A 25,414-nucleotide genomic window follows, 5' to 3' on the forward strand; every position below is an offset into this window, starting at 1 on the left:
GCCTGCATTGTCAGACATTTGCAGCCTGCTTTGAAACTGCAAGAAATGTTCCTAAATTGTGCCAAATTTCCCTTGTGTTTTAATCCCCGCTTTGTTACCTATACACATTTGTTTCTTCTTCTGTACAGCTTTAAAAAAAAAAAAACTAATTATAATTAGACCTTCAATCTCTGTCCACAGTGCTAAAAGCCAAAAGGAGCACAGTGAAAGATGTTTTGACTGTTTTCTATCACTCACGTATTACATGCAAAGATTAGACATTGTGAATGTGTGTGAGGGAGAGTTAAAACAGTTTGCAATAGCACAGCAGGTCCTTGGGTCACATTGCCACACTTATTATTGTTGAAAGAACATTGTGAGTTGTGAGGTGCAGATGTGTCCAATATGGATGCAAGTCCTGGGAATACTTGCCTGTATGGCATGTTCATGAACATGACCTGTAAATTAGGTAAAATCACTAATAGGATACACACACACACACACACACACACACACACACACACACACACACACACACACACACACACACACACACACACACACACACACACACACACACATTAAAATCAACAACTGCTTTACAGCTCTTAGTTACATAATACGGACTGGCTTTATGCTGGATGTTATGGACCAATGTCTTTATAAACGTTTAGTTTGGTGATGACTCAACGGTGAAACTGACAATCACATGTATTGCACTTTTTTTAACCATGGCCTCATGGCTATTTTTTGTTGTTGTACTTTGCACATGAGCTGATTAATTACTTTACCAAATCATAACATTCAGGCTTCAGGCATCCTCAATCTGCCCATGTTTATTCTACAGTGAGTCTCTCTCACTGCTGCATTGGACACCCCTCTCCTGTCAGAGTGACAAAGCCCATGATCTGTCAGTCTGGTGTGTCGACCCTCGTTCACCTGGTTGCTGCAGCACGTGGATGGATGAGCAATTGCGCGGCTCTGATTGGTCCAGACGCGCGGCTCCCAGCGGGAGCGCTAGGCTCTCCACTTGTCATGACTGTTGCTCAAATTCACAAGCCCGTGAACACCGCTGCGCTCAGCGCGTGCATCTCTGCTCGGACTTGGAATTAAGCTTGCAACATTTGAAAGCGGCGGCTCGCACTATGGATGCTACCATTTATCAGATCATATTCAGGGAGCTCGGGGACCTAAATTGTAGTTTGATAGTCGCGCTCCAAGACACTTTTTGGGAAAACGCCTCATTGTCATTGCTAAGCTCTGATGGTAAGATGGAGTTCCTTTTTTTTTCCTTTCTTTTTCTTGTTCAATATTGAGTGATGCTGCCGTCTCGGAGAACGGAAACTATAAGCGTCCGCTTTTGTCCTACTGTATTTCCCTCCTCCCCAAGGTTTATATTGCAATGCCACAAGCGATGAGATTGGAACCTGCTGGCCGCAAACCAGCCCCGGCATGATTGTAGAGAGACCCTGCCCTGAGTACATCAACGGGGTGAAGTACAACACAACCAGTAAGATATGAGGCTGTCATGGCAAAAGTTGTTTTCTGCATTCATTTGGATGAAATGATTTTGCACGAACAACAGTTTTTTTTTTTTTTTTCGTTCTTTTTTTTTTCTAATGAAGCCAAAACGTGCTGGCTGTAAAAGTAAAACATTGTTTTGGGGTGAACATGCAAGGTCAAGTATAAGCAAAACACACTCATCAAACACCTCGCAATGTGTCTTATAGACGTCTGGTGTTGAATCGGTCTGCTTGTATCCCGCTGTGCTCTGATGAAGAGCAGCGGCCACAGTGGATTTTGATATATATATATATATATATATATATATATATATATATATATATATATATATATATATATATATATATATATATATATATATATATATATTCATGCCAAACATGTTCACCAGACCGTATAAATCCAGAATCGCATTACAGTGTGCTATTCTGTAACAAACATGATTTTTCGTCAGCCGGCTCATTTTTTGTGCCACTGAATCTGGTACAGACTTGAATGTACAAGGTCTCTGACCATCACGGATGTTTTGCTAAATCCAGCTCACAAACATTTCAGACAGCTGCATTAATGACATTGCAACTTCACCATAACCACACCTGTCATCATAGATCCCATCAATGTATCAATTGTGAATGTAGCATCAGATCTCCATCATGCATGATGGAGATCTGACTGTATTCAAATACACATGTGTTTTGGAGCTGGTTTGGAATCAGTTGATGAAAGTTTTGATGCCAAATTGAAGCCAAAGTCACTGGTGCTATCTGTAGTAAAAACATGTTTACTTGCTGGGTTCTTCTTTACTCAAAAATAAGCTAAAAAGGATGGCTTCTATCTGCTGGCTTGAAAGACTGAGCACTTCCAAACCTATTCCGTCTCAGCTAACTGTTTTACCAAGTACTGCAAACAGCATATCACAGCTCTCCAACACCCTTGTCATGTTATGTAGCTGGTGTATTAATCATAAGATTGATGAAGTTGTTGACAGAGTCATACACAAATTTAATTTCAGAAAACAACATCAGAAAATATCTTGTGAGCGCAAGGCTTCAGGGTGACAGTGTAAGAGTGTGAAACGCTGGACTTTTCATTTAACAACGCTGTTATCTCTGTAATAGACTGATGTAGCGATGTCCTAACCCCATACCACACACACACACACACACACACACACCCTGCTGTACTGCATTGATTCACCTTCTGCTCTGCTGGTGCTCAGTATAGGTTTGGCATGCCTCATGTTTGATGCACGCAGAGTGAAAAGCGCAGTCATTTACGCTTTCTCTGATGTACCTTTATGATGTACCATCAGAATTACCATCACAACAATAGGCCTGTCAGTTTAATGGCTTTTTTTTGTTTGCCGGAGGTGATGAGGTAATTGCACTAAACTCTTGTTTCCACCTGCTATATTAACAGTTTTGACAAATCAAATAGGACATATTAAGTACAGAAGTCAAAGAGAAATACATTTTTCAGGAAAATGAAGTCACATTGTTGAATAGGTGACATCTCTGAGGTGAAATGATACAGGTGAAAGAGTTTTCTTTCCCCTTGTATAGACTCAATAAACAAGGTAATGATGTTTAAAAGTGTCGACTTAGTCTTACAGCAGATTGGTCTGTGAACAAATCATTTTATTTCTCTTGTCTAAACATAAAAATCACTAGCTTCGTAAATAACCCCCCAAAAATATATGTTTAATTCAACCAAACTATTTGGCAGTGCCCCTGCGACTCACTAAATAGCGCTCTGAGGCACACCAGTGGGCCCATTGGCTGACAATAACTGCATTAGAGCTCTTAGTGTTACTGCACTTTACAGTCATATAACTGAAATTATTTTCCAGCTCGTTTCACACACTGACTGCAGTATCTTGGGATTTTCTGTTGTTCATATAGCGGACTTCTGCATCACAGAATTTTGTATCAGAGCCAATGAGGCAGACTTGATCGGTTTAGCGTGCCTGTGATCGATTGTCATATAAAACCCAGACATTTTAAGAGGTAGCAGGTGTGTGGGATATGTCAATTTGACATATCCCACACACCTGCTACCCAACCCTCCTGTTGTGATGGCAATTTGTTGTATGGAGCTCCTTAACACGCGTTTGATCAAGTGAGAGAGCGCTGCAGCCTATGTAGATCATGTGATGCATCCGAGCATGGAGTATTTGGATGGAGGTTGACGGGACTCCTTAGCCTTAGCATGCACTTATTGCATGGGTCAAAGTTAGTTAGTTGTTAGGTATGTTCAGAGAAGAGATCGAGTTTGTGTTCAGCTAGATGCTCTGTGAAGCTCTGTATTGTATGTATTCCCCGGTCTTATTCACCTGCATTTCAGTTAAATAATGATCTTTTTTTTTTGTTATGGACAAAAATCCAAGGGATAATCGTCCACGTTCAATTTGAATCATATCTATTGTATTGTATTAGTGGAACAGTAGTGAAGCCTTGACAATACTCTTTATTGCCTAATTCACACTTAAATCACGGGATGCTGCAACGCTTTCCACAAAGGGGACACGGTTTCCTGAGACGACGGAGGAGAGTTTCTTCATGCTGCCGGGTCACATTGGCATCACCTATTTTCAGCCACAGATGAATGAAAATTTAAAATCACAAAATAGGTTAGACTAAGAATAGAAGTAGGAACATCACACGGAGAAGGTGGTAATTAAAATGGTGCAGCTACACACAGAGTCTGAAATCATAGAAAAAGCACACTGTTTTGCAAACTAAAGCCCAATGGATGCATGTCTTCGCTCACTTTGGCTCCATACGGTATCAGACCTGAGGGACTAACAATAGAGTATCTTCCATTTGCCTGCTTGAAATTGTCTCAGAGCTAAACATGTAATGCTGCAGGCCTGCATTTTTGAAAAAAGCATGACCCAGAGTGGGCTCCGGTTATCTTACAAGACAAGCCCCACTGCTTTGTACTCCCAGTTGTGGAACACCATGGAGGATATGAATGCTATCTCCAGTGTAACCTCGTAGGCTTACTGCAGGATTTTAAAATGGTTGAGTAAGTTATACGCCAACAAAATTGTAGCTCTACAGAAATCTGACGTTTCACAGGGTTAACATGCCCGTTCAGGTGAGGGCCTGTAAATTCCTTTTCCATTTCTTCAAGCATATATAAATATTAATATTTGTGCGGAGTGCCTTAAGAGCTTTATGCATTTTTAAACCTTCCTTTATTTAGGTCTCTGGTCTACATGCAATTGACATCACCACATTTGAGGCAGAGTTGTGCTAGATGTGGTCTTTCGTTGTCACTGCTTTGTCACCGTTTGATGCGTATTCTGTCGCGCTTCGGGCAAGACCAAATTATTTTTAGATGAACAATATCAACACCAACGCGTCAGCCATGTCTCGGTAACCTGTGTTTTCTCTGTTCAGCCACTAAGAGTGTAGCCGTAATTATTCCATGAATCACGCTTCTTCTAAACTCACACCATCCCTGTGTGTTCCTGTGTATTGCCACCAATCCTGGCAGCACACAGTGTACCTTTTTAGTCAACACAGCTCAGAGAGAATCGCTGCTTCTACAATAGAACTTTATCCATTCTCTTATCTGGATTAATAAAGTCCGAGTCATATCAGCTTCGTGTCGTACATCCGGATCAGCGAGAGGAGCGGAGCTGCTGCTTGCTGGGTAGGCAGCTCGATGCTTTATTTGAAATCAGATGCGAGTCGGAGCAGAGAATCACTCACGTCCCAGTGATTGCACCGAAATCCTCTGTAAAGCACCTCTCCTGCGGTGAATGTACCTGTACCTGTACATGACAGCAGTGTTTCCCAAACACTTTTTATGTTTTTGAAATGACGAACCCAACACCACACATACCACAAACCCGGAAAATTACTCACTCATGCATTCATGTGCAATGTCAATGTATGCATGTGCAATATAAATACTCTGTGCACTATAAACACTATATATTTCCTATCTCATGTGCAATAATGGGCATCCAACCACTCAATCCATTTATGTTGTATTTTTAGCTTTTGTGTTTTTTTGCGATTTACTTATTTATTTTTGTACTTGTTTTGTTTTGTTCTCTACTTGTTGCACTACCCACTTTGCTGCTGTAACCTTGCCAATGTCCCCGCTGTGGGACTGATAAAGGATTATTTTATTGTGACCACTCAATAGATTTTATCTATAAATCATGAGAGTGGAAATATACGTTCCTGACCATTTTTACTGCCATTTTCTCATCACCTTATATTATCTTGAATAGGTAAACCAGCCACTCCGTATAGATATTTATGTTCAATAACTCACTTTTTATTTTTGTCTTAATGTTTATTGTCACACTTTTTTTCTTGCAAAAAAAAAAGGATACAATGTATACATCATCCGTCAATAAATATTTACTGCTGTTTTAAAAATTATTACTTAGATGATTACATTCCTTGTCTAATACATTAAGCTTTGACAGTATCTCTCATCTTAATTTGAAAGCCACTCCAAACATCACTGAATTACCAACCCTGTGTTCTGTGTTTTCATTAGCCCGGTTTCCATTCGCATATTGTATTGCATTAGAATGATTCATATACAACTCATTCGTATTAACAAAGTTAATTTATAACATTGTTTTCGATTGTTGTTGTGCATTTCATAGTGAAAGTTCATTCTTGATTTGGAACGTTTCAAACTACAATACTGTCTTCAGTCCTCAGTGATTTGGCATCTCAAAGTGCTCGTCAGAGAAATGTTTTTGGTTTACTTGAAGCAAGAGACTGATTCTTTTAATAATTAAACGAAAGCATGATCTTCCCTGAGGTTGTTTTTTGTTGTTTAGACATGTATTACTGCAACCTCCTCCTCGTGGACTTTGTGCAGTATAAGGATGTCATAATTCCTGTATTGGAACAATGTTTCCCCCAAAAAGTGTGGAATTACACATTGTTGGCGATATATAAACAAATAAACTTTGCAGCTTTTGATTGAGGTACTAAAAGTCCACAGGATTGAACTGCTTGATTTTAATGATGAGGGTCAGACAGAATTGTTGTTAGTCATTATTGCAGTGACCTGCTATGAATGACTTGAATGAACGTGATAGCGTACGCTTGCTTTTTAGCTGTGTAATGTGGTGGCATAATAGGCCATCATTATCCAAACGCACTTAACTCCATGTTCGGCTTGTTAGTTTCCCTCAGGGCCACAGACTTGTAGCACACATCCGTTTGCTCATTTCCTCTCACCAACTGACTTCAGCGTAGCTACAAGCGTTGACAGAAAACACACGGGGAAAACGTTTGAATCTATGACCTACAATTGTAGTTATTACTAATGTGTCATAGGGGCATGGAAAGAAACAGGAACGCTTGAGAGACACAGCTGTGAGTAGAAGTTACCCAGGAACTCTTCCTCAGGCTGTGTTGGGCTGTCTGCTTCGATGGTTATCACTCAAGGCACGAGTCAGTGTTCCCTGCTAAACAAGAGGAGATAGACTGACAGTTACCCCGGCTCCCCCACTACCGTTCACAGTGTGATGCATCTAGGACATGTTCAGTGGAGCTACAGTACTAGTCACACTTTTATCCAAACCTTGAGTTGTTCAACCTTCCAAATGATTAAACTGGATGTTGAAGCGCCTAAATCAGTCAATCAATAGAACATTCATCTGCAACAATTGTTATCATCAATTAATCACCATTTTTAGAATTTCTTCTTGTGTGTCGGTCCAGCCCCTTTTGTCCACACTGGACCGTATACAAGAAGTGGACGTAGTCAACGTAATGTCAACAATTGGTTTGTGGACTGCCAGTTTGAAGCCTTGAGTTCGACATTTTGGCCATCGCCATCTTGGTATTTTGCACACAGTAGTGACACAATAGACTTCTATAAAATCTGACATCTTTTTTGAAGATGTACCCAGAAGCTGTATCCTGTTGACTATTCCAACATGACACTCATTTGTGGTTTTGAGTGAATGTCTCGACAATTATGGGATGAATTGCCAATGCCATAGGATTTGATATAGATAAGATAATGAGCATGGTAAATCTTGCTTCCTAAAAAGTTGCATTTGTAAGCATGATAGCTTGCTGACGTTAGTGTTTAGCTCAAAGCACCGCTACTAAAGTAGCATTCAGCCTCACTGTCTAGCTGGAGATTCAGCTTCTCAGATGTGAATATTTGCTGATTTCCTCAGTCTTGTGATTTTTAACTGAATAATTCTGGGTTGATTACAGTATGCCAATAATATGTAATGAATGTTCTTAATTGTTATTTATTAAAATAGCTGTATCTGTGACCAGATCGGCCTATTTGAGTCGGTATCTGACTGGTATCAGTATCAGTATTGGTGCATTTCTAAGGACAATAGAGTAGATTTTAGTTTTTGTAACTTTAAACTTTGGCCTTTTATTAACCCAACAATAAGAAGTCCTACATAATTCTAAATATATTTAACAATCCTCACCTTGAACTGTGCATCATGTATCTGACATGTTCTCCTGCTGGGTTCATGCACTTCATTTTAAGCAATGACCTTCCCCTATCAGCATATTTGGGAAGTAAACATGGAATAATAACAGTAGGCTCTCTCCCTCTCTGAGTTCCAGCCTACTGACTCTGAAACACAAACAAAACCCGCCCCCCTCATCCTTTGAATTTAAATTAGAAAATCTGCTTAATTTTCACTTTCAATTCTCCTCTTTGAGGACAATAATCACCCTATTATACATATGAGTAATACTGATCAAATTCTAAAAGAACACATAATTTCAGGTTCATTATTGTTTTACAAGAGGGGGTATTTAGATTCACCATGCCTCTAATGGCTCCACAACCTCAGAGCAGAAGCACGTAATACAATACAACCTATGTCATGTATATAATCACACTCCATCTCATTAGTTCATCCATTAAATTCAATGAACCATCTCAAGTGTAATGAGAATACCAATCATAGTTCTTCCCTTACTCCACCAACCATGGGAAATACATTTTCAGGTCCATCTCTACAAATGATTTGTTAAGAGACATAGAATATCTTCAAATTACAGAGAGGTTAAAAAAATAAATGAATCAAACATCTCGAAAAGGTATTCAGTAACCTCAAAAACTGTTTTCTGATATCAGTGTGTTCAAATTTGGCCTCCCTAAACTGATCAAGCTATTCTTTCTAAAGTGGTTTAATTTCCACACGTTTGCATCTGTATTTGGCGTCAGAAAATCACCTCTATGCAACACAGTGGAGCAGCGTCCCAGATCAGGTCACCAAATTACACAGCTGGTTTGTTCTGAGTCCATCAGAAGATATTGAATATCGCAACAATCACGACGATCTGTGACAACCCAGAACGCCAAAAGAAGTGTTTGTTTTGCAGCTGTTTTATTGATCTCTTAATCAAGAAGGTATTTTGAAAGGACAAGGGCTACAAGCAATCCCAACTGAGGGTTATGTTTGTAGAATACATTTCAACCCCTTTTAAAAGGAAGTATAAAATGTCAATAAAAATGTATGATCACGTTTTCCATCCTGCTGGAGTAAAGGCTGCACTCTCAATTCATTTTACTTCCAGACATGTTTAGTGTTGGGGTTGAAGCAAGTGGAAAGGGACTTGTTTTTTGATGATGAGAAGACTAATGTCAATGATGACATAATAATCCCATTTTTGGGGAGTAAAAATGTTATGTCTCTTGGGTTGCAATTATATAATTACATTTTGTAGGGGTTTTGGGTTATCTCAAAACTTTTCCAGTTCAAAATACGGAGATTAACAACATGAAGCTACGCTTTTGCAGGGTTCATTGTCATAAAATCTGTCTTTCAAGACACTCGAAACAGAAAGAGAAGGATGACAAGAATGCGTTTGATTGAGCGGTTTCTACATGTTGCAGCTGGCTTTTCTTAGTGACTGCTGTGGCAGTTTTCATTTCTCCTTGATCAACAATTCCAGACCTGTAAGAGCCTGTAATTTCCTATGAATCCATTGAAACATAATTGTTGCCTTTGTTCTTTGGCCTTTAAAAAACGGTGTATTAATGCTTTTACAAGGAGCTGTTGAATGCCTTTCCATGATGCATGTGGGAAACTGAAGAGCTAAAGTTAGGGGCTATTGTGTGCAAAATTGCAAAAGGAGTTTCTCAGATTTTTGTCTAACTGTTGCTTTGTTTATCATAGACACTTCAACTCAATCAATGATGCAAATGGTTTCTTGTATATTTTCTGAATCGTTATCTTTTCCCTCCTTGATGGACATCACTGGGGGAAATTAAAGACATTTTCAAGTGAACTTGCCTGCTGACAGCGAAACACAAGAGAAACTGCATGACATGCAGCACAGGGTATTTTTCAAACCACTTAAAATGACCCAGTGTGGGTTTTTTTGTTGTCAATTTGTCTATCTATCTAGAGCTATATCCTTGATCTATGCAGGATGGACGCTAGAAGAAGAAATAAGCAACTGTATTTCGCAGCAGCTGCTTGGGCAGCCAAGGCTGACTAACCCCATACGTCTTCTGTTGATGTTGGTGGTCACTGCGGAGATAAATGCCTCTCTTTAAACCTGCTGCAGGATTGCTAGAGCCACCTCGCCAACTGCCATCTCAATTATCATGTGTAGGCAGAGAATGACACAGAGGCTTACAGTTACTGAGAAAACGATAAAGCAACAGTGGGATTTCTGCTCTGGCAGGTCCATTGCACTATTCTACCCCTTCATTTTGGCTCCTTCTTAAAACTGTCTCCAACCAAAAAATCGTCACGTTACTTGCATTCCCAAGATCTATTTTAATCTACAAGAAGCATCTACAGTAGAAGCAGATGTCTAATTTTGTAATCTGAATTTTTTTTGTAATATTTCCGCACAAGCCACAGATGTGCATGACACATAAAAAGCTCAAACATTTCCTCCTCCTGCCCCTGGGCATTTCCCTTAATAGAGGCTTGTCATCTATTCCCCTCTGTGAAAATGTTAACACAAACAAAGATATTCAGCACCTTTTGTCAAATGTGCATTTGAGTTCTAACGCCTCTTAAAACTAATTTCATGTGCAGTTTAATGCAACAGCTTGATTTTCCTGGAGAAAAGCAAAAGACATAATTAGATGCACGGATAATCCATGAAAACAAACAGATGTTTTAACTAGGCAGGATAGGCTATGAGTGAGCAGGGTTTTTTTTTGCCTTTAGCGTATTTATGCAGTGCTATAAGACAGCAGTCAAATGCACCTGAAAGCAGAGCAGAGCTTAAATACTTCTTCATGCATGTGTGTGTGGGCTTTCATTACCTCCTCAAGATAAACCTCCCAGAGATGTGTTTTAGGTAATTCAGTCACTTTTGGACTGTGGACTGATGACGCCAGAGAGCTGGGGACTTCGAACAAGATCAGCACCTCTGACAAAATGTATAACAGAGCAAATGTGACAAGAACAGGGCAGTAATATTTTTTTTCTAGTGTGAAGTGCTTTAGCTGCCATGTTGTGTTTGATCAAACCTGGGTCAATCAAGGGCTTGGGAACAGTTGCATTTTAATGCTGTGAATGATGATGGCATGTTTGCACCGACAGGTTAGACTCACTTGAGACTGATATTTTATGATCTGAAACGCTGGTCGTCTAGGTCATAAATATGTGCTATTTAGAGTAGAGAGAACAGTTCGAGTTTTCCATTTTACTGCTCAAAAGGAGCGCCTTTTTCCTGCTTTTTATATGTGATTTACTAAATAATAATAATAATAATAATAATACATACTTATGTATTAATCTGTCCCAAGGGCCTTCTGCTATGTGTTTTGGACAAACATGTCACTTAGGGCAGTCCTTTTCCAGCTAGACTATAAATACAAGAAATATGTGAGGAAAAGAAAAATATATTTATATATTTGCCCTTTGAGAAAGGACACTTTCATCCAAGACAAAAAGGGCAGGGGAGGTCGCTGACACACAAAGGAATGAAAAAAAACAGACTTGGAGATGAGATATAAGCCCCAGAGTGAATCACTGACAATGTAAAACAAATCATGACCCAAAAACTAAAAACAGACAAATATAAAATATTCATTGCTTAAGTGGTGCCCCGTGAAAAATATACACACAGCTCAGACAGTGACAGAGATGAGATTAGTTGTGAAATACTTTCCATTCTTTTCTTTCACCATACATATGATGAAGATATACTTTTTAGTAAGCAAGACCAGGTTATTGTCTGAAGTTATTAACAACCTAACTGATGGAAGACGATTAAAACAGAAAAAAACAAGTGAAGAATGTTTTCTAGCAGCATGAATTTCCTGAAATGCTTGTACAGATTTCCCAAAGCAGCTCTTGAATGCATCCACTTGCCAGTAAGAGCTCTTAAGGTGCCGTGAAGGAGACTGAACACACTTTAAAGCCATGCTGTGTTAAGAATACATAAATTAAAAAGCATGAATGTAAATGGTAAATGGTTCCAGAGAACTCCTACGGAAGACTGGTTGATTTGTTACTAATTATTTTTCAAGCGTGCTGGACATATGTCAAAATACAAATGAGTGTTTGTAACCTCTTGATTACTTTATGTCCTCTCTTAAACCCTCTGACGTCGGCATAGATGAGCCAGCAGCTTTGCTTTATTTCCTGCTGATTAAATAAAATATCAAAGCTCAATGAGCTAACAGATTGAGTGCTGTTAAGGTATGGCCTAGTTTACGCTCTCCCCAGCTCACAAAATTACATTTTTAGTGGCTTGAAGGAAAGCTGCTGTAACTAGCTCAGGTGCGCGGCTCGAATGAGTTCTTTTCATCGTTCGACTTTGAGATATTGTACCCTTTCATCTTTATTATAATTTGAAACTCATCCGAATACTGGCTCTCTCACAAAACAGCTGAAACAAGTGGGTAATATACAATAAGCCAAATAGCTCGGTGCTTTGAAGAAATCATGTTATCAGGAAACCGACCCCCCCCCGGCTCAAAATGTGGTGGAAAAACAATTAGAATAGTTCTTTGAAAAAAAGAAAATGTGTCTTCCGAGTATTTTATTTTCTGCGCGGTGAAGGTGCAATGAAGGCTGCGGGAGGAAGAACAAAGTTGACAGAGTATGTGCTGCTCATGAAGAGCAGAGCACAGCTGTCTGTACGCACATTCAGTTGCTTCCTTTATGGAAGCTATAGCAGACATCCTGTATTGTCTTGTTATACATTCAGGCACTTCCCTCTTAGCTAAACAGGAATACCATGTATCGATCATATCGATGGCCTAAGAGCAAAACCTCCTAGCTGAAAAATTCACTTTTTTAAGAATACAAAAAAAAAATACACAAGGTGTTCCCCTCACTTTTTGTTCTGTACTTGTTGCACTACCCACTTTGCTCCTGTAGCCTTGCCAATGTCCCCGCTGTGGGACTGATAAAGGATTATTTTATTGTGACCACTCAATAGGTCTTATCTATAAATCATGAGAGTGGAAATATACGTTCCTGACCATTTTTACAGCATTGTTAACATTACATTACATTTAGCTGACGCTTTTATCCAACGCGAGTTACAATAAGTGCATTCAACCATCCCATGGCAACGCTGTCCCTTACCCAAACCCAGCAAAAATGTGAATATAATGGACTGGAAAGAAAAATGTGAAGAAAATAGCCTCACCATGCGTAATGTACAGATGGTTAGATATGTGCTTCCCCTGCACCAGTGCCATGAATCAGTCCTGCCTCAGCGGAATAGCTCACAGGGACAAAACGGACAACCTGCTCCTCTTCCTTTATTTCTGCAACACTGCTAGATTCACAAACACAGTGAGATAACTCTATCTGGGAGGCACCATGTGCTGCTACTGTAGTAATAGCTCAGACAACCTAAAATATGAGTCTGTTTTCAGATATGATGTCTCAGGATTAGAATAGTCTTCTCCATAACCCATGTGTCTTCTATACGATGATGCAAATTGTATTGACATGGTATAGATCAGTTATGAGCTAATAAGAACCGTTTTTGGGTTGCCAGGTTGTGAACATTTTGTATCCAGTCTACTCTGTAATAATGTAATTTATCTCCGCCAGGAGAGTCATGCGATTGCTCGCGTGAGTGAGTGAATATGCACCTTTGTGTCTGTCCACGGCTAATCTTGCTTTCAGCTGTAGCAAAGTGCGTATTTTAACAAATTTCTATCTATCTATCTATCTATCTATCTATCTATCTATCTATCTATCTATCTATCTATCTATTTATTTATTTTAGGTGGCCAGGTATGGCTGCATGCAACAAGGCTCAAGGACCTCTGCTGGTTGCTGTGTGACTCACACTTTTCTCAAAACACCTATTATTGCCTGTCTTCTGCTGCCGTTGACTGCCTGCTGACTAATTACTCACCACTCTAACCAGCCCAAGGCCGCAAGTGCTTTTCCAAAACCCAGCTGCTCCACTGCAGTCAGATTTAGGTAACACCACAGACTGTACGTCTATGGGGAAAACAGTTTGCTTACTTTCAGGTCTGCAAATATACATTTTAATATGTCCTTATTAATAGGGTTTTGTTAATGATAACAAATAACTTCTCTAGCTTTAGTTCATGTTCAAACCATACATGAGAGAGTAGCTGTCCTCTCATGGTTGCCTACACTGCACAGCGACTCTATAAATCCTACATGACAACTGATCAATGAACACGGTGGGCTCGTCAAACAAACAAGCACAGCGTGTTTAAGGATGCCTAACAAATGACTGGTCTACTGCGTTTTAGGGGATATATTTCCCACTCAATCAGTCAACTGCTTGAGGGATTTATCCGACTGATTGATCGATGTGCGAACAGCTCCTTCTCGAACAGCTGAAAACTGTGATTTTCCTTCATGAGCAGCACAAGTCTAGTCACAGTACGGCACGTGCTGCTCAGCTCCTTCTCTGTTTCTAGCTGCCACAAGCAGTTTTCTGCACACCAAATACAAATGTCACATTACGTAACATTACGTTGAATGCTAAGGATCTTATTCTGCTGCTGACACTGCTCCAATAATGTTTTCCTCACATACAGGAAACACACTGACTTGCATGCGTTGCAAATCATCTCACTTTATGCTACTAAGCAAATCAAATATGTGTAATCCGATATGCTTCCCAAGTCTAGTGAGATTTACACACATGGAGGAGACACCGAATAGTAGGAGAATGAAGTGAGTCTGAGAAGTTTTTTCACTTGACGTTTTCCAAGTAAAGCAATGTGGTCGGCGAGACCAGAGCCTCGAACCAAGAATGGACATGCTGTTATATGTTTAGTCTTCCCACGGGCGGTTTAAAACCAGTGTGTCTTATATTTTCAGAGACCGTGGGGATTTTTAAAAGCGGTCATGTGACGCGCCACTGCGAGACAAAGCACAATTCTTTTGAGCAAAAGTACCCACTCACATCCGACAAAATAAACCAGAAAATGTATTTATTATTAATCCAGTTCAATTTGAAAACTAACAATACATTTGACAAGCAGTTGTTGACTATATACAGATGTAAATCCAACTGCTATACTTTATTATAAATGGGACTAAATCATATAGCGCAAGTTAAACATTACTGTAATGAATCGAATACTCCTGGTTCAGGGTAATATCATAGTGGCCCGAGGACTGTACTCACAGGAAATATTAGAATTGGAAGCAACTTAAGCACATATTTATGTAATAATGTTGTTGAACAGTTTGATTATTTAGAACTTAACAGATTACAGTGAATTAGTTGATTATGAAATGCATACTGGATATCTTGACCTGTGCATTATTATTAATTATTATTATTAGTAGTAATATTTGTATTAGTATTATTTATAAAAGTAATCACAGTTGTAGCAAACCCATAATTGCTGTCAAAAGTTGTCATTCACAATAATGAAAAAAGCATCAGAGTGGTTAAAATGATCAATGGCTGATCATAAGCGAGCAGCAATAAAAAAGTGTTATTTTCTTCTATTCTGTTTCCACCCAATTCCTCAAACCGTTTTCTATGTCTAAGAGATAAAGGGGCGAGGAACAGCAATATGACAAATTCAGTTCAAAGTTGATTATGGAAAGTGGGTTTTGAGATATATGCAAATACACTAAGAGGCTTTGCAGTCCCCCACCATGGATAACATGCACATTGCTGAATTGGTATTCTGTGTAAAACTCAAAAAGATAGCAGTACTCAACTTTGGACTGAGCTCCGAGAAATCACAAGGATGTTTTTGCCGGCCTACTTTGGACACCTTTATGTTGAATACAGATGTTTCAACAGAAAAACTCATCTCAGAGATCAACCAGATTTTTAAAACATCTATGTTTGCAACAAGGTTACAGTACACTTCCATTGTTGTCTTCACTGTGCTAGTCACTCTTTTCTTGCAGGGAGTGCTTACAGGGAATGCATGGATAATGGGACCTGGGCGTTGAAGAGTAATTACTCCAATTGTGAACCTATTTTGGAGGAGAAGGTTAGTACAGCGTCCCATGAGCGATCCTGCTATGTCCTTCATTTTGTAAGCAATCTGTTAAGCATCTCATATACATGCTGTTTGTCATAATTACACTAATTGCACACATGGGATACCAATCATATGTAGCAAAAGCAATGTGGTGCTCTAGCTCAGTGGTTCTCAAATGGGGTATGTGTAAAAAAAATATTTTTAAAATTGGCATCCATTCAAAAATCCTTCAAAAAATGTTATTTAATAAATGTTCAATAACTTTTAAGTGTATGTTCATAAACTTAATTTGATATATTCTCTATTAAATCAGACACTTATGGCTCAGCGCTGTGTATTACATCTTTTTTTCGGGTCAGGGGTACTTCAAATATTTTGCAGGGGTTACATCACTGAAAAAATGTTGAGAACCACTGCTCTAGCTGCTTCACACTTATTGCATTTTTACAGCATTTTTATTGTTCTGTAGTTAAACTGCTTAAACGTTTGTTTCCAGACCACGTGACAAATACATAGGGTATGTGTATAAGCAAAGCCCGAGGCCAAACTGAAACACTAATGTGTAATGAGTGTTGGCCTTGTTACCTCACATCATGTCTCCTTATTTCTGAACCTTGCTCCATTTTCCCAGATAATTTTAAACTGTGACATCTGAAGTGTGTCAGTGACATACATACTGTATATATGTTTTCTCTCACTTTAGTTAAACCTCAAAACAACATGCCTCTATAGATGTATAGATATACTGTATGCACTTGGATTCTATTTGTGTATTTGTGTATTCCTAACCTCTTCTCTTTGTTTTATTATCAAGCAGTTGCATTCAAGAAGTAACTTGTGTGTTGTCTTTGCAGAGAAAATATCCAATGCATTATAAAATTGCGCTGATCATCAACTACCTCGGTCATTGTATCTCTGTGGGAGCTCTAGTCGTGGCCTTCATTCTCTTCTTGTGCTTAAGGCATGTACAGAAATAGTCCCTCTCTAAATGTGTCCTGTATGCATGAGACCTCATAGAGGACAATCAGGGAAATTCACGTAATATCCTCGGACTGCACATCATTAACTAATTTATGTAAACATGAATAGATGCAGCTCAGCTGGAGCACTCAGGCAAAGAAAGAGAAAGTGGGCATTTTATAACGAACATGATTTATTCTAGAAGAAGGAGGAACTTTTTCCATGTCCTGGTTTAAACACACTCACACTTCTACTACGACAGAACCAACAGCCTGTGCTGTGTTGTGCACGACGGTTTGATCAATGCGAGCTTCTCAAATATTGATTTCTTTAGATTAAAGACCAAAATAGTCAATAGTATCTTCTAAGAATAATCTTTTTAGATTTCATGGAACAACCTACAATCTGGCACATCCATAAATATGCTTAAAATTACAAAGAACTCCAGAAATTGCCTGAAAATCACCACATTTTGAATTTTCTTCAGTATTTAAAGTAATCAAACTGTTTGCATGTAATATTGGATCCTCTATCTGTGATGTGATCGACTCAAAACTCTACGGATTATGTTACTTTGAATCAGCTGTTCCTCCATGACATCCTGATAATAACTCATGTTTTGCATTTGGCTTGTGGTAAAGGAGCATACGATGTCTTCGAAACATCATCCACTGGAACTTGATCACCACGTTCATACTGAGGAATGTAATGTGGTTTTTGCTTCAGCTGATCGACCACAATATCCATGAGAGCAACGAGGTAAAAGCTCTGTTCCACTGGGTTGCACACGCACATACTCTACATATACTTTATAAAGTAGGAACTTTAAGATAAGCCTTACACAATTTGGTATCAAGTATTTCTGCTGAGACTCGTGCGTTTGTTGTTTTTTCAGCCTTGGTGTCGATTTATTACAACAATATACAACTACTTTGTGGTGACAAACTTCTTCTGGATGTTTGTTGAAGGATGTTACCTTCACACAGCCATTGTGATGACTTATTCAACTGACAAGCTCAAGAAGTGGGTCTTCCTTTTCATCGGCTGGTGTGAGTATGTCCATGTTGAAGGTGCATTAACACTTCACTCTGCTCTGGAAGATACCGTTTGGGAGACTTACAATATATTTAGTTTTGAATGCATGTAGAAAATTAGTAGTAGATGTGTGAAAATATTTTATTTGCGGTTAAACATAATTTTACTAATGGATTTTAATTCAAATTGCAGCTCAAATCTAAAATCGTAATCTGTTCTCAACCAAATCAATTCTTAGACTACTAACAATCATACGATTTGGTCGACTAATCAATTCGTTGATTCATTTTTTTGTTCTGTAAAACTGAGTTTGTCCACAAAGAATAACCACTTTAACTCTTGTGTTTACCAGAAACTGATAAGGCCGATACGATTCTATGAAATAACTCATTCAGCGTGAAAAAAAGCAGAAAAAAACATTTGAATTTTAGTTAGAAGCCGAGTTGGTCAGGCCACAAAACCCAATTTATGTCCAGCTTATCTTGCTCCTCTCTGGCCTCATAAGCATTGATGTTGTATTTTGATATGTATTGGTGTTCAGTGATTCCAAATCAAGAATATGAAAAGTTTGTTCTTGACTTTGGAAACAGTCACGGTCCATTTAGTTGCTGTTTGAAAACTTTCAATGTTTAAAACATGATCTTTTCCAACAGCTCAAAATGTCATGTTTAAACATGACATTTTGAGCTGTTGGAATTTCCACGAATGATTAATTTCTGAAGAATGTTTTGGATGAACTGTTTAACTGTGTGAAATATGTGCCCAAAAGGACCTGAGCGTAGTTTGATACATTGTACGAGTACTGGTTTTAAATGAGAACCAGGTTGTGGAACAGCGGACCCACAGTTATGTGCTATGTGGCATTTCAAGTGAACTTTTGCTTGACGAAAAGCAGTCCAAGTGAAGTCTGGTCAGCGAGGAAAGCAGAGGGAGACCTTTTAGTGCTTCAGACTCAAGATGGTACTTTAAATTAATTTCAAGAGAACAGAGCTCCACTGAAGTGTGGAAAATGTCATTGTTTGTGCTTGACTTCCAGTGATGGGATGAGCTTTGAACATGCACTGTAGCAGATGACCACATTAATTATCTATGACCACCTTGACTTAAACTACTGTGCAGTATTAGCAAAGTGTGGTGTCAAAATATTCCATCTTGAGGCAGAAAAAACATGGAAACGTTTTTGTATGCTTCCCTGAGCCAGTCTGACATTTCCTCTCTGTCTGTTTATGTAATGGACATTGTGTGTTCTTGCAGAAAGGAAACTACACACACACATACGTACACGCACACGCACGCACACTTTAATGCATTGAGGTCATGCTAAACTGACTCAGAGATTTATGAAAAATAAAACGATAACCAGCAGTAATGGCACATGGGTGACATGTTTGGAAAGCTCATATATTGGCTTTAAAATAGAAATAACCAGAGGCAGATGTCAATCATATCAATGTAGTTTCATTAATTATTGTGATTAGAATAGGGATTTACTGACATCTTTTCATTGTGGTTAGTCACATTGATCTGTGCAGCTTCCTCGTACTCCTACATGATTTTGGGGTTTTAATCCAATCAATATGAGAAGCCACATACCCAGTAGGGTGTATTTTCAGTGAACAGTATCTTGAAAAATGATATATTCATTTTTATAATCAATAGCCGTCATTTGTGATATCTCATCTGTGAAGAGTCAACATCATCATTTACTTGTAGGGGGAAATTTACATGTAGCCAAAGAAACATGGTTAAATAACGGTTAGAAGCAGATAAAGGAATAATGCACTATCATTAAAATGTAATAGAATAAATTAAAATTAATTGTTAAGAGTTAAATTACATCAGAAAGAGGTAGCCATAGTGTGTGGACTATACAGTATATAATATACATATAATCTGTACACATTATATTGTTCTCTCTTTCTTACAACTGCTACTTTGTGGAAACCAAGAGCCAGTGATGAGATTAGATATCTCATTATGCCACGGAAGTCTTGAGAGATTCTTAATAAGAATGCATTGAGGAAAAGATGGAAGTGGGGCAGATTGAATCTGTCTTCCACCAGAGGCCTCGAAATAGGTTTCGAGCTTTCCAGCTCCATTAAAATTCATTTTAACCTGAACATCTGATCCACTTTGTCTACACAGCTTGACCAGTTGTTATTAGTTTTCTGTCACCGTCTGATTTGTGCAGTCAGGAATGATATTTAGCTCAAAGCTAAATTAGCTTGTGGGCACAGTGACAGGGTGAAAGTCAAGAATGTATTGCTTGTTGGAAAGACTGTCCTTCAACTGAAGTCCTGAGTGCTTTGGTGTAGCAGCACGATATTCTAGAGGGCTTTACTTCTTTCTTTCTTTTTTACTTTCATTTTAAGATGCAGCAAAAAAAAAGGGGCTGAGGTGGATTGGGTCTTTGCTCCTTCTACGAAATGTATCATTTGTATATCTGTATGTTTATGCAACGCTGTGAGGATGGGATAACTGATAAACTTTAGACTTTAGAAAAGATTAGACTGCAGTAGATGCAAGTGTGCTAGTGTGAAAAATATGAAAACCTGAAAAGGAAATCTGAATTACATAAACAAATTTAAATAAAAAATGTCCTTAATATCTCTACAAGTTTTGAAAAGAGGATGACAGCAAGTTAAAATGGGTGCTTTTTTTTGTGTGCGAAATATGTGGCCATAAATCATGTTAGTGCCAGAACCGGCAGCTCATATTTTGGTGTGCGTTCCCCAGACGGCTTCGGTTCATGATGCGACAGATCAGCGTTGAAATGTTGAAATGATGAAATGTTGAAATGTGGTCCATGTTCAATAGAAAGTGCTTGGACTTAACGTGAAAAATTGAGAATTTAACATCCACTCTTTCTTTTCAAAATTTTTTTTTTGTCATACATTATGTTATTTCATTAGAGGCATTTCACAAAATCGGTTATTAACAATGACACGTTTCTATGAAGACCAGCTCCTTCAACATCTGTTTTTTAGATACATATATCCATAATTTCTCTGCTAGACCTCTATGAGTAATCATGTATATGACTGTGAAGCCACTTTAGGCTTAACATGTTGTTACTTCAGAAGAGAAAAAGTGGGAGCATGTTTCTTCTTCTTTTGGAAAGAGCCTGATCTCCATTTTGATCAAAAGGCACAAAGTGACAAGGTTCTGTTGGTAAAAAATAAAGAAAACATAAGTAATTATTCCGACTCCCTCAAGTGACCAAGAAAATACATTTTATTAGTATAGCGCTTTAATTAAATGGTACTCAAAGTACTGTATGTAAAGACAAACAATAGAAGCAGCAATTAAACAAGAAGGATGACAAAAATGAAAGGTGGATTGCCACATTAATACATCAAATGTTTTTATTGAAATGTTTTCCCGAAAAAATGTTGTACCCTTTATACTGCAATGTTAAATAACTTACATGAAACTTTGTATATCTCCACTCCAGGTATTCCATGCCCGATAATAATAGCTTGGGCCATAGGGAAGTTATATTATGAAAATGAACAGTAAGTACTATTACTTTGTTCAACGATAATATCTTTTGTACATTTTCCAGTATTGATTATTTCTTTTCTGCTGTCAACAGATGTTGGTTTGGTAAAGAACCTGGAAAATATATGGACTACATTTACCAGGGACCAGTTATTCTTGTGCTTCTGGTGAGCGGTAACACAGAAACCGTACTTCCACTGCTTGTTAGAGCTATTCATTCACATGACACACAATTTACACCAACATTGAGATCTGTCACTTACTCCTGCTTGAAGGTGTGAACTAATGAAAAAAATATGCCCTGAAATGAAAACGGTTTAATAATGAAAGCTTTTTTGGAAAGGTGGAATACATCTTCCTGATGGGTTCAGGCATTTCTACGCATACAAATAGAACATTTTATTCATATGAAAGCATCCGCTAATGGTTTGGTACTAGCTGTTCCAGGCTTGTAGCAGTGCGGCGACCAGTTATTGTTGAGGAGTTAGTTGGCTTTGACTTGTGTCTGCCCTCTATTTCTCTTCCTCCTCCTCCTCACATTAATGAGCAGAGTATTTTTCGCTGCAGAAAATTGCTCTTGGTGTATTGCAAAGTACGCCATTAGCACTCAATTAGTTCAAAACTAATTATTTTGTGTGTTTTTTTTCTAGATAAACTTTGTTTTCCTCTTCAACATTGTAAGAATTCTCATGACCAAACTAAGAGCCTCAACAACGTCTGAAACAATACAGTACAGGTGAGTTATTGATTAAATAAATATAGAAATGACTCTTTCTCCTGTTTCTAGCAGTATCTAATTTAGAAAGCGGACTAATATTAACCTTCATAATTAATGTGAGTTTAAATTCTTCAAACAAATCCTCTCGGAGAGAAGATATTTGGGGATCAAAGGTTCCAATGTTTATGACAACAAAGTGACATCACTGCCAGAGCTGATCAATTATCGTTCTTATGGCTTCAAGCTTTCAAAGTCTATACATGCAAATTGACTTGAGTCAGCACAATGTCATTATTTATTATGTAGTATTTTGTGCAAGAGTCTATTTAATTTCATATCTTTGGAGGTGGCAAACCTCTGTGCACGTCTTTGATTACTGTGTCAAGTGTATTTGTTCTCCTTGGGGGATTATCTTGAGTCACAGCAAAGACAACTTCCATTTCGGCTTCACGGGCTGGAGTGGGATTCACATAGTGTGACAGATATGCTGACGTGAGTCATGCGGCTTTAATAAGTGAGTGGAGGACCGGAGTGTGAGGCATAGATTGTTGAAATAGAAAATAGGATGTCTCCTTCAATGAGATGTCGGCATTCACCAGAATTACAAGAACATTATGAACAGTGCGGTAAATACGACAAGGAGAAGAAGAAAATTAAATTGCTTTCTTTGCACAGCTTGTCATCATTACGGAGCCGCAGAACCTCCACATCAAAATGAATTCATTCATACGGCATTACATATTCAATGTATAGTTGTAAACTCAGACTTAATGGCATGGCTACAGGCTTGGTAGTTTATAATCAAGTAAACAAAATACAAACATTTAAAAATGCATTTTTTTTTCATAATAGAACACAGTACTGTTGTCATCTTGCAAAGGAGGTTTCATTTCTAATCACGTGTTGCTATTTTGAGACGCAAAGAGGTGGTGTGCAAATCAACTTTGGATGAAATCCAAGTTCTTTTTCGAGAGATTCCACAAATAAAGCTGCTGATTTTTTCGTCCCTGTCTTCACAGGAAAGCAGTGAAAGCCACGCTGGTCTTGTTACCTCTACTGGGCATCACCTACATGCTCTTCTTTGTGAATCCGGGGGAGGACGACATCTCACAAATCGTTTTTATCTATTTCAACTCCTTTTTACAGTCTTTTCAGGTGAGACAAAAGAAACCGATGTTGTGCGACGCAGGTCAACGCTCGAGAACCCACACACGGTGCACAAAGTGAACAGCGCGAGTTTTGGTGTTGTATCGCTTCTTTTGCCGTTAATGAGCCTTCTCGTGGGAAGATGATCTGAAGTAGCATCCCGGCTTTGCCTGCACACAATGTGGCCCTCCTGCTCAGTGCTCTCAGATGACAGGATTAACGGGGCCACGTGGGCATGATTTCTGCTCTGTTGCCATTTTTTTATTTATTTCTATCTTATGTGGTTAAACTGTAAGACATAGTGGGTGGAAAAAAGGGGGTTTCATGCAGAGCTTCTTCATATTCAAGAATTATATTTGGCACGACCCAATTCGCTCTCAAACTTGAACACTTAGTTTTTCTTTTTCTTCTCCTGATTCTTCTGAATTCTCCGATTCCTAATTAATGCTCTCATACGCAATACAGCTGCATTTGCCTCTTTTAATAGTAATCCGTCTTTGTCCTCCACAGGGGTTCTTTGTGTCAGTGTTTTACTGCTTCCTAAATGGAGAGGTGAGTCACTGGAGTTTTGCAAAAGACTCAGTATTTATGAATTTAATTTAGTTGTCAATGTGTTTCTTGAAAAATGATCTTAATAGAGCCACACATGGATTTTCTTGATCAGTTTAGTTGAGTGTTTTTTCACTCACTATACCCTCTAGTTACATTTGTTTTTGCTAAGTTCAAACAGGGGGGCACGATCAGATTGCTTTCATAAGGAAAACAAAAATGATGAAAAATGTTCTGTTCTACGAGGGAAATTGTAGCATGTTGATTAGATATGCAAAGAAAACCTTTGCCATCATCTAATTACAAAGACAGCAATTGCTGGACTTACAGGATGTAATGCCATTACAAGAATTGCATCTTTGTCAGTAATTGTGAAGAATTAGAGTCCCTTTTGCCGCTCGTTTTACAACCCTCGAGTGATTGAAATCAGTGGTGGAAAGGTGGTTAATTTGATGAGGAACTGTAAAGAATGTGAGTGAACCACTTTGGTTTTAAATTAAATACATTCAAAATTGTCTTTGGCAACAGCATAAAAGGGTGTGGCATAAAAGGGACAGCTTTGAGTTTCGGACGTTTAGTGGTTTGTCCCTGATTTGAAAAAAAGGCAAACAAGTGTTGTTCGGGCGAGAGCAAGCCTCTTTTCTCCTCATAGTTTTTATGCTAAGCTAGCACAACCTGCCCCTGGCTGTAGATTCATTTACATTACATTTAGCTGACGCTTTTTTTATCCAAAGCGACTTACATTTTTGCTCTATACACCGCAGACACAGCAACGGGGAGCAATTAGGGGTTAAGTGTCTTGCTCAAGGACACAACAACTGGGACTAGCGGAGCCGGGGCGCGAATCACCAACCCTCTGATTGAAAGATAGGCATGCTAAACACTCAGCCACAGTCGCCACCATAAATAACAACAACACAAGTGTGAAATGTATCTTCACATTTATTAAATATAGGTATTTCCCAAAATGCCAAATTATTTGTTTCCCAAAAAAATGAAAAAAGACTTCAAAGTTCGTTGTTATAACATTCCTTCTTCTTTGCATAGACAACGTATCCATAATAAATACAATAATATCAAATTCATCCGCAACATCTTAGGTACGTTCTGCAGTAAGGAAACGGTGGCACCGCTGGCAGGACAACCACGCCCTTCGAGTGAGAGTGGCACGAGCCATGTCCATCCCTACGTCTCCAACCAGAATCAGCTTCCACAGCATCAAGCAGACCACAGCTGTGTGACCAGCACATAATCTCCACTGCAACATCCAGGGAACAGACTAAATATTGTCCCCCAGTGCAAGCAAGGAAGTGATGTACAGAGCAGACTGAATCCTCTAACAAGGCCACAATGTGTCCAATGTTTACTGAAGAGCACGGAGTTGCTCTTGTCTGGTGGGAACTATGTATTGACAACCTGTTCCAAATTCTTGGAAGAAGAAGAAGAAGAAGAAGAAGAAGAAGAAGAAGAAGAAGAAGAAGAAGAAGAGATGTGTGGAAGAGTGTACATGAGGAATGGGGTTTTGCATTTAAAAAGAGAGAAAGATAACAAGTCTTACTTTACAGTGTTCTGATCGCTGTCATCTTACTGCTTAGTGGT

At 38.7% G+C, this 25,414-nt stretch overlaps 1 protein-coding gene across 1 annotated transcript; it reads left to right on the plus strand.

Annotated features, from left to right (window-relative positions):
• Nucleotides 1-1,118: 1,118 nt before the first annotated feature.
• LOC306743095 (corticotropin-releasing factor receptor 2) lies at nucleotides 1,119-25,056 on the plus strand (the record flags this gene model as incomplete). The annotated part of the gene is made up of 12 exons (XM_079225576.1): nucleotides 1,119-1,245; nucleotides 1,370-1,489; nucleotides 15,830-15,915; nucleotides 16,761-16,867; nucleotides 17,508-17,625; nucleotides 17,762-17,915; nucleotides 21,356-21,416; nucleotides 21,497-21,569; nucleotides 22,053-22,138; nucleotides 23,140-23,275; nucleotides 23,777-23,818; nucleotides 24,916-25,056. The coding sequence occupies exons 1-12, from the start codon at nucleotides 1,125-1,127 to the stop codon at nucleotides 25,054-25,056; spliced, it is 1,245 nt and encodes a 414-aa protein (XP_079081702.1). The 5' UTR covers nucleotides 1,119-1,124.
• Nucleotides 25,057-25,414: the final 358 nt, after the last annotated feature.

Source organism: Taurulus bubalis (assembly GCF_910589615.1).
Source record: "Taurulus bubalis genome assembly, chromosome: 1".
NCBI lineage: Eukaryota > Metazoa > Chordata > Actinopteri > Perciformes > Cottidae > Taurulus > Taurulus bubalis.